Source organism: Ylistrum balloti, unplaced genomic scaffold, assembly GCF_031769215.1.
Source record: "Ylistrum balloti isolate Yb309-2 unplaced genomic scaffold, AGI_CSIRO_Ybal_v1 Utg370126, whole genome shotgun sequence".
Classification (NCBI taxonomy): Eukaryota; Metazoa; Mollusca; class Bivalvia; order Pectinida; family Pectinidae; genus Ylistrum; species Ylistrum balloti.
This window is the reverse complement of record NW_026782140.1, coordinates 1,377,292-1,395,272: the sequence shown is the minus strand read 5'-3', so window position 1 is coordinate 1,395,272 and position 17,981 is coordinate 1,377,292. Positions and strand designations below refer to the sequence as shown.

General features: G+C 35.4%; 1 protein-coding gene across 1 annotated transcript in view; it reads left to right on the top strand.

Moving 5' to 3' along the window:
- The window catches only part of LOC132550493 (uncharacterized), a 29,957-nt gene extending 13,241 nt beyond the window's left edge, over positions 1–16,716 (top strand). The window contains exons 2-3 of the mRNA XM_060214563.1: positions 10,880–11,252; positions 15,677–16,716. Coding sequence (XP_060070546.1) covers positions 10,880–11,252; positions 15,677–16,716 — 1,413 coding nt within the window. The remainder of the gene's footprint in view (positions 1–10,879; positions 11,253–15,676) is intronic.
- Positions 16,717–17,981: the final 1,265 nt, after the last annotated feature.

Here is a 17,981-nt window from a genome sequence, read left to right as displayed (position 1 = left end):
TGTCGGTATATTATACCTGGAAGGTCAAGCGAGGTTAAGTACGTGAAGACTTTAATGTCGTCACTCCAATCATACATACATTATAGGGTTTCATTAAAACAATTTACAGTTTCAGGTCAGAGAATATCTACGGTTGTATTTATATGGAGTTTTAAATGAGATTGTGGTTCTGAAATGATCTGTTGAAGAAGTGTGCAAAAAGTTTAATTTTAGTGAATGTTTCTTAGTCTTTGAACTTATTCGAGTAGTTTTGTATCTTGTGAAAAAGGAAACGTAAATTTAACACCTTTTTAAGTATTGTAGAAAAGGTGTGAGCAGTGATTTTTACATTTTCTGATCATTGTGAATGAAAATGCCAGCGATTGGTCAATGCTCCATTAACAGCCGAATAGAACCCATTACTTTTTTTATACAACCCTTTGATTACCTTTTAATATTACTTTGTAATTTATGGTTGAAAAAATTATGAAAGAAATGTAACGTCCTTTTGTCTAGTTCATAGATACAAATACGATCGAAATGGTCAATACATTACCATTTTTTTTTCACACTTGAAGAAAGTAAACTGAAAGGCCTGGACAAGATCTTCGTTATTCAACACAAAGCGGTATTATTACATTTTTCCAATTGAAATCTTCCCAATTTATGGTACTTTCACCTCACATCTTTTTATTTTTACGAACAAGCAGACAATACTTTTCGATACATTTAGTAGGAAAATGTGAACATTTGGGTCAGTCCGCAGTATTTCAGTAGGAAGCCTCATTTTTTTTCGGGAAGACACTTTTATATCAGCTGCAAATTGTTTAGTGGTGAAGAAATCAGAGTTTGTACAATCTTTGTAGAACTGAATTTGGGGGAAAATAAAAAAGTAAGAAATGAAAATTTTATTTTTTGATTTTTTTTATAAACTCGAAGTTGCGGCCAGAAATATTGAAATCTCGGAAGCGACTAAAGAAAAAGGTCGGAATGACAAAATATAGAAGGAGAGTTGACTCATCATTCAGTAAATGCTGTAATGTTGAGTAATTTACAATAACGTTAAGTACATATGTATGTCATCAGTTTATCATGAACTCTAATGAGAAATGAAGTAAAATCTACCACATGTTCCACAAAGACAATGGAACCTCCCCCAGTTTAAATTCAGTATTAGGTACAATATAGCCAAATATGGGGTTTAATTGCGTCAAACAGCTGTTACCTCTTCTCAGGGTTTATCGATGATGCATTGGGCCTGAAGAGTTGAAACCCAAGAGGCGACCGAAGAAAATCTTCAGTAACTAATCGAATGTATGTTGACAACGACAAAAACAACATTTCGTAAATATTTACAGGTACTGTCTAAAATCATATCTTAACGAAGACTTTCTGATTAGAAATAAAATTCTCCTCACCTCCAAGTGTTTATTTCTAACCATGGTAACCGATCTCTATTAAGGGTTTTATTTTTGACTGTTTTACAAGTAGAATTCAGGATTGAGTTTTATATATAATATTTTTGAAAAAAGGGGAAAACCCTGATATTGTAAAAAGAATTCATCTGCTGAATGTTAAAAATGTAATACGACAGTACTTTCATATTAAGTACGTTATATAGGAGGTAATAATAATGTACTGAAATATTTACTATAGGTGCATTTCTTAATAATTATATCGTAATATTTATATTATATGGATGGACATCCTACATGATAATAACAATAGATTATATTATCCAGTATGCTGTAACAAACATAACTATAATGTTGGGTAATATTCAGTATTTTATTGATTGGTCACGTGACTGGTTATAATAGACTGTAATAACCAGTATATCACACGTAAGTGAGTAACCTAATTAAGGATGAATTTCGTGGACCACTTTCCCGGATTTTAAGAACCCGAGAGCAAAGCAAATACTTCTATTTGTTCCTAGATTTTTGTAAAACCGTCAATTAGGGTGAAAATTGCAAAAATTCAAGCAAAGAGACACACTCCTTTTTAATCATGAAAAATAACATTGAAAATTTATATATCCAACATTTATTGAAAGTGAAGTACAAGAAGATGATCAACTTAAGCACTATTGGAGCATTTGGGGGATTTTGGTTGCTATGCAATTTAAAAGTGTTGAAAATATTTTTCCTTGACATCCACGTTTCATACCCTTATCTTGTAATGAAAGAATTAAGAAAGGTTGCCTCGAAAAGAATAGGGAATGTCTACTTTCCATGTAAAAACACCTATTCTGACGACAGTACTTGAATAAGTTGCGCGGAAACATTCATTTTAAGCATGTGTTAAGAAATAGAAAAGTCTTATTCTCTTAAAAATTTAGTTAATATATGCAAAATGTCAATGATTAACGCATTGTTTTTGCCAGAAAAAAAAATTAAGTATTTATAAATCGATCTGTATCTGGTCACTAGTTTCATAGTAATCACGTGTTACATTTTAGTTATTTATTAATTTCTCTGTATCTGGTCACTAGTTTCATAGTAATCACGTGTTACATTTTAGTTATTCATTAATTTCTCTATCTGGTCACTGGTTTCATAGTAATCACGTGTTATATTTTAGTTATTCATTAATTTCTCTATCTGGTCACTAGTTTAATAGTAATCACGTGTTACATTTTATTTATTTATTAATTTCTCTGTATCTGGTCACTAGTTTCATAGTAATCACGTGTTACATTTTAGTTATTTATTAATTTCTCTGTATCTGGTCACTAGTTTCATAGTAATCACGTGTTACATTTTAGTTATTTATTAATTTCTCTGTATCTGGTCACTAGTTTCATAGTAATCACGTGTTACATTTTATTTATTTATTAATTTCTCTGTATCTGGTCACTCGTTTCATAGTAATCACGTGTTACATTTTATTTTTAATCAAATTCTCTCTGTATCTGGTCACTGGTTTCATAGTTATCAGGTGTCTTGTTTTAGATAGTTATAAATCGCTCTGTATCCGGTCACTAGCTTCATTGTCATCAAGTGTTAAACTCGTTAATAGCATCCTCTCATACAAGTCTAGAACTGTGTACACTAGAGCGAAGTGGTAAAGGAAACTGTATTTTACAGGTATTCCATTCTTCCAGGACTAGTCAGTGATGCTATGGGTCTAAATTGTTTAAGATAGGAGATGATCGAAGAGAGCTGGTTTGTCGAAATAAAAACCATAACCAAAAAGCTTAAATACTTCAATACCATACTCAACATTGAATGATATTAATGATCATCAAGCACAACAACACAACTACCATTCATAGTAACGAGCGTTTAACTTCATATTGTACAAGGAAATAGAACATTTTCACATGAGATCATGATGATGACCACGAAACTCCTGAACCACAAGTACACAAATGACAGCTCCTGAGCCACATGTACACATATGACATCTCCTGAGCCACAAGTACACAGATGACAACTCCTGAGCCACATGTACACAGATGTCAACTCATGAGCCACATGTACACAAATAACAACTCCTGAGCCACAAGTACACAGATGGATGACAACTCCTGAGCCACAAGTACACAGGTGTCAACTCCTGAGCCACATATACACAAATGACAACTCCTGAGCCACATGTACACAGATGACCACTCCTGAGCCACATGTACACAGATGACAACTCCTGAGCCACAAGTACACAGATGACAACTCCTGAGCCACATATACACAGATGACAAATCCTGAGCCACAAGTACACAAATGACAACTCCTGAGCCACAAGTACACAGATGACAACTCCTGAGCCACAAGTACACAGATGTCAACTCCTGAGCTACATATACACAGATGACAACTCCTGAGCCACATGTACACAGATGACCACTCCTGAGCCACATGTACACAGATGACAACTCCTGAGCCACAAGTACACAGATGACAACTCCTGAGCCACAAGTACACAGATGTCAACTCCTGAGCTACATATACACAGATGACAACTCCTGAGCTACATATACACAGATGACGACTCCAGAACCACAAGTACACAGATGACAACTTCTGTCTTGCTATTTTATCACAACCTCAGTTTCATATCGACCACGTTACATTACATCATTTTGTGGGTTATTGTAAAGTTTCGTTGATTTTTTTTCATACTTTGCCAGTCTTTTGTCGATATTGCCTTAGACTTGCTGTACTTAAATAACAGTTGATATTTGTTATGAAGGACACTCTCTGTCGATTGCTTACAATATTGCTATGCAACCAAACAAAATTTTCTCAACGTGAAATCTTCTGCTCGTTCGCATTCCCATATTGTATTGTTTGCATTCTGTATAATGTTGTTTTTCACCAAATATACACATTAAATATTCCTGGCGAAGCAATGGATTCGCCATTCGTCAGTGTTTGAAAAAGAAAGCTGTAGATATCTTTCTGGTAACCATAAATACACAACACGTGTACTCCTAATGTGTAAATTAACGAGTTAGAATTTGAAGTTTGGTGTTAATGACTAGCGCCTAATGCGTGTTAAAACATAATACCAATCAGCTTGTCTAAAGAACACACATCTTAATGGACTTGCAACAATAGTAGTGAAACAAATGTCGTGAAAATAAAAAAAGCTTAATCTAGTAGCATGTGAACCATCAAGACAAAAGGTGCATAGTGGTATGTGCTTAAGCCATTAACTCCATCCATCATCAGCCAGACTCACCTGCCACGTCTACCAGACAAGGTCCACCGTGTAGCAACCAATGACACCGTTGTAATTTACCACTAACTTTGCCGAGTCATGCAATCTGTCCTAATGTAAAGATCCTGATATGTATATGAAGAGGAGTCCAAATTAAGACATTCTCATAGAGAATAACGGGTCAAAACGATTGTTTTAATTTTCACAACCTTAGGTTTATCAATGATTGTTCTAATTGACAGAACCTAGAATGTATAAATGCCTGTCCTAAAAACAGCAAGAAATGCCGATTCGTCAACATCATTTAAACTCAAATTCAAAAAAGGCCAAAATATGAACAATAGAAAGATTTACACGGAGACTCCTGACAAAAAGTACAAGGAAAATAATACCATGTGTTCCGGAAGAGTAAGCATATTCTGCTTCATCGAGGACACCAATCTTGGTCTATCCAAGTAAGTTATGTCGCATTTTCAAATGAGAACAAGGTATACAGCAATGGAACCAACAGCTTACGGACATCAAATACCTCCAGCTTCATATTTCTCAATGAAATCACTAGGACTATGGTAAATCTTCCTTTTTCAACCTTCATCAAGTTTGTCTGTCAGAAGACGACTTCTTAGACGAAAGTCATGATAATGGGAACACGCCATAAAGGTCGATTCAACTGTTATACGTAAACACCATCATAACTTAAATGTTTTTGAAATGTCTTAAGGTACCTTACTAAAATTGTTAATTTCTTAACCCAAGATCCCACATTTCACTCTTTCGTGGGAGTAAATTTAGATATAGTTTATACGTGAAAAATACATTTTGAGCAAATTTTCCATTGTAGATAGTTCAAACTTGGTATAGAATGATACTTTGATGGTGTGACCATATTGACCCTGGCTGTCCCTCATATAAGATCACAACAAAAAAAATTTACTTAACTTCCATAGGTTAATCAGGAACACATCGAGAGTAAATTATAACACCCGGTTTCGATACATTTTATTTCTAATATGGAACACTGATTCTAAAAGTATATGGACGTAATTTAGTAAATAATTATGTATTTGATAAATTGCATAACACTAAAACAGAAATGGTTTATCATGGATTTAATTTTCTGATAGCTTCTCTGGGCTAACAAAAATACCTTGAGGTTTTAATATTATGTTGATATCTTAATTGCATGCATGGGAAATTTTGACAAGAGTAACACTAGATACACAATCGTGTTTAACACAGGTGGTTTTATCAAGTTTTAATTAGTATTCAATTGTATCGGAAGTGTTTGAGAACCTATGTAAATATATACGCTATAGTGACCCCGATATCATGCTAAATGTCATTGACTTGATGTAGTGTCCGTAAACCGTCGTAAAACAACCCTACCAAACATACCAGTCTGAAGCCCGAGCCACGAACAACCCACTAGTCACGAGTGAAGTGCAAAGGTGCGCCAATATACCGATTAGGAATTCCACATTAAAAGGATTTTTATAATAATAATATGCGTCGTTAAGGTATATTTGCATCATAAGAGGAACAAGACAGCGATGGGTTTTTTATATTTTAGTATATAAGCTTTTTCAAATTACAGGTCAGCAGAATTAAAAATATTCTGTCCTGTCGCTCAGAAGTAAGGTGTATCTAAGGAAGTAGCCAATGTTTGTGTCTACGAGCACTACACTGACACCTCGTGAATACTTTATAACATTGATAATGTCAGTCAGGTCTGAATTCCAATATGAACATTAAACTGAGCAGGTGTCACATATCTAGTCTATGGAAGCAGGTCAGAAACATTATCACTATGTGTAATAAATCGCGTTAACAGACTGTAATCGGATTTAAATTTTACATTTTACATTCATTAAATTCTAAAATCGTACTATGGAAATGTATGATACATTCTTTAGCGGGGTGTGGCGATACCTTTTATAGCTTTTTTACACTAAAAATCACAGTCGACTGTTTATGTGTTTACACGTCGAATCAATACGTATCTTATATATATACATAAATAAAATACCTGTTCCGAAAAATGCCATTGTAAGATGTTAATGGATGCTGTTTCATACTCACCAACATGTATTGAGAATTACATTCCTTGGCATACCTACTAACATTCACCTGTCTTTATCCTTATTATCAATATCAGTTGTGTTGTCTTAATCGATTGCTGATGAATGAAAATAGTCATCATTTAGGTCACAAAATGCTTGTCGGGCTATATGAACAAGGATTGTAAAGAGCTGAAGTTTGTATTAACAATTTAGCGATAATTATCTTTAATTATATGATGGTTAGCCTTATGTAACTTTCGTTTATTGGTATACTTAAGGTACAATAGACTGGCATTTGGCCTTCCACCGGATCAACAAAAAAAAATCACTGACCACATTTGGAGAGTTTTATATACCTGTTGACTAACACTGGATATAGAAAATTAACAGCATAGTAATGTCAGCTAAAGATAAAATTATAGGACAATGAAAAATATTGACTTATAATGGCTCAAAACATTTTAAGATTGACAAACTTTATTTTTGAATATAGATTATAAATAAATTTGAGTAATGATAATAGTTTTTATCAAACCTCTTATCATTGAACGTTTTATTTAGTAGGCATACACAAAAAGTGGTCCATTCACATACACTTACACCAATCAGTTCCGGTAATGTACTGTTTTCCATGACAAACTTGTACACAAGTAGATAACACCTATTTATTAGAATCAGATACGGTAGAAGCAATGCTGAATAAGACTTAGGAATAACATACACAGAAAGTATCTTTGTCTCCTTTGTCCTTTTTTCTTTTATTTTTACATTTCTTTTTGAAAATATTGAAAGTCCATTGAATAATAAGCTAATTTTTACGTGACATTTGAACAAGGACATTTTTAATCACTTTGTATCCATTTGTGTTTATGCACCACTTATTATACATATGATTTTGGTAAGATAAATTTACAATTGTGTTCATACTTTGACCACGAAACACGTGTGATTTATCCTGTAACAGTTGTGAACATCACTAATCTTTATGTTTTGCACGCGCATATCCCATTAACATTAAAAAGACATGGAAGTCGCCATGATATATCTGTAACAGGTGTGTACGATCTGCACGAGATGAGGTAAATATTGAGTTTGTAACAGGTGTGTACGATCTGCACGAGATGAGGTAAATATTGAGTTTGTAACAGGTGTGTACGATCTGCACGAGATGAGTTAAATATTGAGTTTGTAACAGGTGTGTACGATCTGTACGAGATGAGGTAAATATTGAGTTGGTAACAGATGAGTACTATCTGCACGAGATGAGGTAAATATTGAGTTAGTAACAGGTGTGTACGATCTGCACGAGATGAGTTAAATATTGAGTTTGTAACAGGTGTGTACGATCTGCACGAGATGAGTTAAATATTGAGTTTGTAACAGGTGTGTACGATCTGCACGAGATGTGGTAAATATTGAGTTAGTAACAGGTGTGTACGATCTGCACGAGATGAGTTAAATATTGAGTTTGTAACAGGTGTGTACGATCTGCACGAGATGAGGTAAATATTGAGTTTGTAACAGGTGTGTACGATCTGCACGAGATGAGGTAAATATTGAGTTAGCAACAGGTGTGTACGATCTGTACGAGATGAGGTAAATATTGAGTTTGTAACAGGTGTGTACGATCTGCACGAGATGAGGTAAATATTGAGTTAGTAACAGGTGTGTACGATCTGCACGAGATGAGGTAAATATTGAGTTTGTAACAGGTGTGTACGATCTGCACGAGATGAGGTAAATATTGAGTTTGTAACAGGTGTGTACGATCTGCACGATCTGTCAGTCATGTTGGCTTCCATTTCTGTTGAACTTATGACGTCACGAGTAGAAGCGCCTCGATTCCGCGGAAATGACGATTACGCTGATTAGGTCTGAGAAGACAGGTGAAAATTGACAACTTTGAGCTTCAATAACTCGACACTGGGGCGAAGGATTTTGACGGGGTTTTCGTTATTATTATTTATACGGCATTCTTAACATTATATCTAAATATAAAATTACACTCAGGGTACACTTTAAATAATAGTTATATATATATGCATATACATATATATGTATACAACTTCGTTACTTCAAATCTAAGTCAAATAAAATGATCCATTTGTACAATATGGAGAGCAATGTAGTTTATTATCCAGACAGTTCAGCCGGATGCCAAAAAGCCTTTATAAGGAGCGCAAACCAATTTTTAGTTTGATTTAGAGATTTGTAACTGATACCAGATGTATTTTAAAATCTTATTCTGAAAATATTGTTATTCGGTAGTTAGTCATCGGATTCGATACACGAGGGTGAATGTTGATGGACAATTTGTGTCGTACCTCATTCAAGATGACTTCCTGACTGATTCTTGTAGCAATTACTTAATATTCGTGTAATCACCAATATTGTAACAAACAATTCATTTATCAGTATCATTTATATTCCTTTGTCTGTTGCCTTATTTTATTTATCGATAAGATCATGACAAATATTCTGAAATAAAGTAATAATTGGTCAAAAATTAGTGAAAATCATAACTTTTTTTTTCACTTTCTAGTAATTTTACCAAAATCCTTATATGTCCTTGGGAAAAATTATAATAAAAGCTGATATTGTTAGTGTTAGTATATAACATATAAACATATATGTAGAATCTAGAAAGTAGTATCGACGGTATGGTCCAATACTGGTACTGATTCCTAACAAATAAATGTTCGTTGGATGTGTATTACTGGGATAGATATATGATGAATGACCATTTGACCATATTCAAAATTAATTATTTGTGTGTTTAACTGGTGTTTTTATCAAACTTCTTTTTATTGTAACTACATATACATTTAACATTTTTGTACAAGAAATTTTGTTATTTTGATCAAACAATTCCTCGTGTGGTAGAGATGTAACGGTTGACTGCTTTCCTCGCAGCGGTATGTGCAATAGTTTTCGTTGCAATCACATACATGCTCAGTGTCTAGAGTGCAAAACATACCTAGATTTATGTAAATCATTTTTGATATTGTAATCACCATCTTACATACAACAACTTGGGATGATTTTTTTTATTCGCTATAAAGGGCCTTGGTCGTCCATTTACACTACCCACACACTTATTCTCCACACACCCTCATATACACATACCCACACCTATCCAAACATATCCCCCTACTTATATATACTCCACACACATCCACACGCATACCATCACATAACCTCCACCACCACCCCATATACATATTCACACATACATCCTTCCAGACACCATAATATACCCCAACACACATTCCCCTCATATTACCACACGCACATTCCCCCCACACACACAAAACCCAAGAAAGCATGGATAATATTGGCATGTTAACAGAAGTTAAATCAAAATTTCTAATAGATTTAAAATGGTAAGATGTGAACATTAGAACGATGTAGGCGTTGACCTTTGAAAAAAAAAGCAAAAATAATATGTTTCGGACACCCGCATATAAAGTTTAACAATTCCAGTACGTTATGTCGCCGGAATAATGTGTGCAACAGCGAAAGCTCACATGAATTCCTGAAGACAATCAAATACATTTAACATTCTATCACACAAGGAAATATGATTTTGTCTTTAGTATCCATGAAACTGCATCTCTTGAAATCCTGTGTTTTAAGTTTAAGAAGTCGTGATGTTGGGATTAAACCATTTAATATGGAATTAACTGCGACTTGTAAACAGCGTATTTTGGTTTGTTACTATCTAGAAAGGGTAAGAAACTATATGGAAAACGAATCCTCTAACTTAACATAAAGCTTTTTGACACAACTGTTCCTACTGATATCATGTATGTAGAAGATTCTGATGTGACTTTGATGCCGATTCTGGTAGATTGATAAGGACGTGATCAATAAATCTCTTGTTATTTGACGACAACATCAATATGTAAAGGCGAAATTTAAGGTCTTGGATCAGCCTTTTGAATCTGCTTAGATACGTTTTTCTACGAATACTGCAATGTAAGAAATAAAAACAAAGAAGGTGCACAATTAGTTCTCTTGAGTATGCCTGTAATCTGTTGGAAGATCTTACCACCACATTTAACATAGCCGTTGTCTCGCAGAAACTTGAGGTTGCTACTTTATTGTTTGGTTTGATTGAAGTTCGTGTAATTTTTGTGATCAAGTTTTCAACGTTAGCTTTTTCACCTACACAGGTACAATGGTTACAAAATGGCGGACGTTGTGGAGTGTGCGGGGACCCGGCCTCTGGTCCACAGCAACACGATGACAACGGTCACTACGCTAGCGGTATCACAGTCCGGTCCTACAATCAAGGAGGTTCCGTAAACGTCACAGTCGAGGTGCTAAGTAATCTACTAGGTTATTTTGAATTTCGACTTTGTCCTCGTAATAGTACCAGCTTCAAACTAACACAGGAGTGTTTCGAGCAAAACGTGTTGTGGATTGAGGAGTCTTGGAGTACTCGGTTCTACGTGGGCAGTCGTGGCGGCATCTATGATCTCCACGTGAAGTTACCCTCCAATATTGCCTGTAGCCATTGTGTGTTTCAGTGGAAATACAGTACAGGTAAACATTCACACTTATATCTCTCATTACATTCAACGAAGAAAGTTAGTTAATAGTTTGTGGAACTCACAATAATGGAATTGTCTGATATACTTATCATTTAATTCATGCTGTTTCAGGATTTTTACAAATGAGATGAAAATAATTGTGTTCTTAGTGATTATAACTCAACCCCTCATGAAATCACACATCAAATAGGTTAAACGCCACAAACGTTTTGTTCATGAGCACATAAAAAACATTATCGTATGATGTAATAATGCAAAAGTGATTATATCATTGGCCGTACTTAGAATATTAATGTCTTATTGTCTTAACATAATAGTTATTATAAAACACATATTAAAAGTTAAGATAGATCTTTTATCAAGAAATCATGACAAACATCACTAATACTGAAACGTAATAAATAAACATACAAAACATTGTAAAACACACCAATTGATAAGTAGAGAGCATTGTATTGAAGACGTTAAGCAGGGTTGTCCTTTTCAGCTCTGTTTTCTGGCTATTTAAGGCTGTTACACGAAGACTGGTGTCATTTGGTCAGTTAATGTCGAAGAGGTAGCACTTGTAAGTAAAACAAGGCAAGTGAATTTTGCAGAATGGACAAAACCGCTGAAAAAGCAGTGATTCAGTATTACATTAGAAAGGTATACCACCTCAGGATATCCAGGCTGATATAGTAGCAACACTAAGGAATGATACCCCTTCATATGCTATAATGAATAGGTGGGTGGCGGAATTTATGCCCATCTTTGTTACAACTCCAAAAATGGTCAATAAAGTCCAAAGTCCATGATTTGTTCATATGGCTGACTTGCGAGTTACAGAGAGATATATAGCCAGTACAGTTTGCATTTCACAGATAAGAGTACATTCGATTCTTACTGAAGAGATCTTGCAGTGAGAAAGCTCTCAGTCCGTCGGGTACCAAGACTTCTGACAGTTAATTTTTTAACTTTTTAGAGGCAGATCATATTAACATTCTACAGAAGTTGATGGTTATGGTGAAATATCGGTCGATCGTTTCACCCCAGATGCCTAACAAAACAACAGTCTAAACAATGGAAGCACTTTTTTCATCCCCGCCACAAAAAGCAAAGACTGATCCATCATCTGGAAAGTTTATGGCCTCGGTTTTCTTGGATGCTGATGGTATTCTAATCGCAGATTATCTGCAAAATGGGCAAACAACCAATGACACATATTATGCATCACTTCTTAGGTAGATAAAAGAAAATATTAAACTTAGGCTCGGAAGAAAACTCAGTAAAAGTGTGTTGTTACACCAGGACAATGACCCTGTTCACAAGTCTCTCATTGCCAAGGCTGCCAGTAACGATTGTGGCTTTGAATTGATTGAGCATCCGCCTTATTCACCTGATCTCGCGCCATCATATTTTCATCTATTTACAATGTGAAAATGTCATTTCCAGTACCAATTTTCGGTCGGATGATAACATCATACATATAGTTGGGGACTTTCTAAGTGGTCAAGAAAATGACCTCTACAAAAGTGGCATTGGGGCCCTTAAAGATCGCTTGCAAAAGTGTATGATACTGAAGGGGATTCTGTTGAAAAATAATGTAATATGTCCGCCAAAAGTCAAACGTTTTAATATGAAACTCAGACCTTATCTATCAGCCCTCATAAGTTATCATTTCTAACACAGAATAATATTACACATAACACCGGTTCCCCTAAAATAATTTATTTCTAACACCCAAAATATAACAAAACACACCGGTTCGATAAAATGATAAATCTTTTCTATTGAACAAGACATAACAAAACATAGATGCCCACAAGAGTACCTAAATAGAAACTATCACAAAGCACACATCAGTGTATTGACAAGACGATATATGCCAATATACACTTACAAAAAACGATGTCAGTATATTCGCTGTATATATCGCTGATATATGAAAATGACGCAATTTATATAAAAACATTACTGCTGCACCTCACCGTCGATTACTTTGGATTTTCCTCAGTCGCTTCCTACTGATCAAAACTTACACTCTTAGCATCACTGATGACTCCTAAAAGGACGAAACAACTGTATGATTTAGCATCACTGACGACTCCTAGAAGGGCAAAACAGTTGTATGATGTAGCATCACTGACGACTCCTAGAAGGACGAAACAACTGTATGATGTTGCATCACTGAACGTCTTAGAAGGGCAAAACAGCTGTATGATGTAACATCACTGACGGGTCCTAGAACGACAAAGCAGCTGTATGATGCAGTTTGCTTCATTGACTGGCCCTAATGTATCTAACACTAAATTATTAGAAGGTGCTATTCACGTTTGTGTTTTTTGTAGAATTTTTAAGACAGCAGGTGTTGGGCACTTCTGGTGGACTTAAAGTCCCCGAGTTTTGTCGTATTCTGCATAACACGTTTTAATTCATTCGAATAGTGGCACGGTTCAGAATATACACATGTACCTGACGCTTTTCTTAAACTATTATTTGTAAATTACGAAGTTTATGTAATTATGGCGCTGCTGCACCTCCCCGTCTAGATTTTGACTTTCCTTCCGACCAGTTGAGATTTTCCTCAGTTGCCTCCTAGGCTTCAAATTTTACGCCCATAGCATCACTGACGAGTCCTAGAAGGATGAAACAAATGCACGGCGCAGTTTTATCGATTTTTTTAGCTCTGCTGTATCTAACTCTAAATTATTATAAGCCGCATGTGTCTTTTGTACACACTATAAGCTTACGACTGAAAAAGACCAGGAGGTTTGTTGACATGAAATCAGGCAACTTGCATTATTTGAAGATTTATATGATGTAACTTATTCAACATTAGGTATTCGTGATACCCAGAGACAATGTGGTTTGTTAGATATATTACCTGACATGGTTCGTTATCTATGATGCAATTTTAATCATTATTTGGACATGTATCTGATTCTAAATTTGCATTAAAATGTGGAAAGATTGCAGGTGGTAGTCATTACTGGTGAACTTTGTGTGCGATTGACCGTAACCTGCATGGCACGTTCATTCACGTGCACTTAACGCTCTTCAGTAATTATCAGATACATTTGTATATGAAAACTACGAATTTTATCAAATTATTGAGCAGGTGCTCCTCTAGATTATCACATTTCTTTTGACCTACTTAGCTAGAAGGACGAAGCAGCACCATGTTACAGTTTAAATTATCATTGGATTTCATTCTAAATTTGTCCTTCTAAGCTCTTTAGTGATGATAAGAGTCTAAATGTTTGTATCTAAAGCTAAATTATTGAAAGGTTCTATTCACATGTGTCTTTTTTACACACTATAAGCTTACGACTGGGAAAGACCAGGAGGTTTGTTGACATGAAATCAGGCAACTTACATTATTTGAAGATTTATATGATGTAACTTATTCAACATTAGGTATTCGTGATACCCAGAGACAATGTGGTTCGTTAGATATATTACCTGACATGGTTCGTTATCTATGATGCAATTTTAATCATTATTTGGACATGTATCTAATTCTAAATTTGCATTAAAATGTGGAAAGATTGCAGGTGGTAGTCATTACTGGCTACCTTTTTGTTCCCGCGATTGACCGTAACCTGCATGGCACGTTCATTCAGTTAGTGCCACCATTCAGAATATTCACATGTACTTAACGCTCTTCAGTAATTATCAGACATATGAAAACTACGAATTTTATCAAATTATGGGGCAGGTGCTCCTCTAGATTATCACATTTCTTTTGACCTACTTAGCTAGAAGGACGAAGCAGCACCATGTTACAATTTAAATTATCATTGGATTTCATTCTAAATTTGCTATAAAATGTGTTATTCACTTGTCTATCTTTTGTACAATCTTCTACGTTACCAGATGGAAAATATGTTATTCAAAATATTTTAAACTGTGATTTCAAGCTAAATGGATGGAAGGTGTTTTTATAAAAGACACAAAAATGAATAGCACATTTTTTAGACAGTTGTTCATACACTGAATAAAACTGTATCTTACAACTGTTTCGTCCTTCTAGGACTGGTCAGTAACACTTCATCATACAACTGTTTTGTCCTTATAGGACTCGTCAATGATGCTATTTCATGAAACTGTTTCGTCCTTCTAGGGCTTGTCAGTTAAGCTACATTATACAGCTCTTTAGTGATGATAAGAGCCTAAATTTTCAAGACTCGGAGGCGACTGAGGAAAATCTAGTGATACAAAGAAAAGTTTAACTCTAGACAGGGAGGTTCGCTAGCCAAAAGATTAAATAAATTTCGTTATTTTCAAATATTATTTTAAACAACGTAAAGCACATGTGAATATTCTGAATCGTGCAACTTTTGGAATGAATTATAAAGTATTTCGTTATTTGTGATATACAAGTGACAGGATGTAAAAGTGTTTTATCTAACGTAAGTCGTCATTTGTTATTTCCAGGTTACAGGATGGGAGGTATTAATCGATGTGAGTGTATGGGATGTGGGAAACAGGAGCAGATCTACAACTGTGCTGATGTGGCGATCACCCCTAACCCAGGTACAGCCACCTCACAGCCGTTTGGATTCATACCAGTTAAACCTAGTCCTACATTTCTATCGTCGCCCGAGAACCAATCCTATATATTCCGACAAAGACTACGGGAACATCTTCCTGTGTTTCCCTGGCCTAACGGTCTACTTATTCCACATAACATGATGGAGCCATCCTCTACTCTCGGTAGATATGATAGCTCTGAAAACGGACATAGAGAAAATGGCGTCCATACTGGTGTGATCAACAGAATGTTGTTAGATGAATTAAACAATAATACCCCTTTACCAGATATAAAGGGTATCGACTTAAGTCGCTTTCTTCCTGGTATCCTGCCATCCATTAACTTTACTGCTACCTTTAGTCCTCAGCAACGAGGAAATTTTACCGAAACGACATCCTTAAACCGTGTTATCCAATCCAAAACACGACATCTAATGAAATCCACGCCATCTGGTGTTTACATGTCATCTACCACTACTCCAGCAAGTCCAGTCCTGGACTTTAGGAAGTGGAACTTTACAGAATATTCCGCAAAGTCATCACAAAACGACACTAGTCCCACAGACAAGATCAATAACACAGGCTACACATCCGGGGACTCTATCTTATATCCCCTCTTTACACCAACTCAAAAGATTCCTACACTTCCTCCGAGAAATACAACATGTGATGTTATGTCGCCGACTTTTAGATGTAAAGGAATTGGGCAGCATTCTGACACACCTGATATAGAAAACTGGTGTTTGGTGAACTGCAGGGCAGGAAACTGTGTAAAGGACATATGTTTGTGTGGTTGTGGAACCCTCCATGACCCACAACGTCATTTCTGTCACGGTGTTGGGGTGTTCGCAAGTATACCGGGGATGAACACGTGGTGCAGAACTGTATGTGTCAAACAGAGATGTCCTGCTAACATCTGTGATGTCAAAACCTGTCTCACATAGGCTGGCACTTAATACTACTTTGTACCGACTTAGCGTGGTTTTAGATTTTTTTTTTTTCAGGTTCACAAGCATTTCCCCTTCTCAGTGAAATAGATAGTAATTCAAATGAGTCTACTTCAGTGACATTTATCGGGTAGAGGGAATGAAATGCATAATACAATGTTACGTTACCAGTAATAGTAATAAATATAGGTACGAACCTGTTATTGATACCTGTAATAATTACCTGTAATAGATATCTATAATATAGGGTCCTTGATAGACGCTCTTAATTTAATATTGATGTTTATTTATAACTGGCATGCACTATAAAACTGATTCCGTTATGTAAATATGACTTTTTTTAAAATTCAGGACAGCTTAAATGATATTCCGTATAAGAATGATTGAGACGCTCTATTTCCATATTAGTATATTTTATCATGCATTCATGGATTCACACGCATTTCTCGTGACGTCATAACAACTTCATAGTTGACACCAATTATCCATATATAGTGACACCTGGGTCCTAAATAAACACGTCATTGTTCTTGAACGCTTACACCCGATTCTTCGAATTCGTCTCGCCAGGTGTTTATGGTAGAAAACAATAACCAGCTCAATCGAGGCATCCGTCACTTCGTCCCGAAATATGCACTGCACACCAATTTCTACATCTGATCGATCATCTTTGATAGATAAATCTACGCCCAAATATATAGAGACTCATTAATGTCTCAATTTATAACATATTGACCTTCACTCAAATTACTCTTTAACCCCGAGACGATGTCCTATGAAACGTGAATGCACATATACACTGATACCTGCTACTGGTATTACAGTGAATATAGCAAGCGTAATCTAATAAAGACAAAACTATATTGAACTTAATTTTAATACGTTGAACTGGTTCCTCAAGTTTAATGTAAAAGAGGTACTCCCTCTCCAATACTGTTTGGTTGATGAAATGCTTACTGATTAATATAACAATGATACTGCTTTGGTAAGTAAGGAATGTTTATATAAAGGTATGTGTGTTTCTATAAGTTGAACTTATATCGTGTGGCGATTGTATCTAAAGCTTTATTTATTTATTATGTTAAACATACCCTACTATATAATAGTACTGTTGTATCGTGTATCTGTTTATAGTCCAACCAATGTCACGTAAATATCACATAGGGAATACTTTGTTGTCAGTGGGCGAAATATGTGATACGATGTCAATAACTTGTGCCAGGCGAAGACGAAATGTGTGATACGATATCAGTAGCTGATGC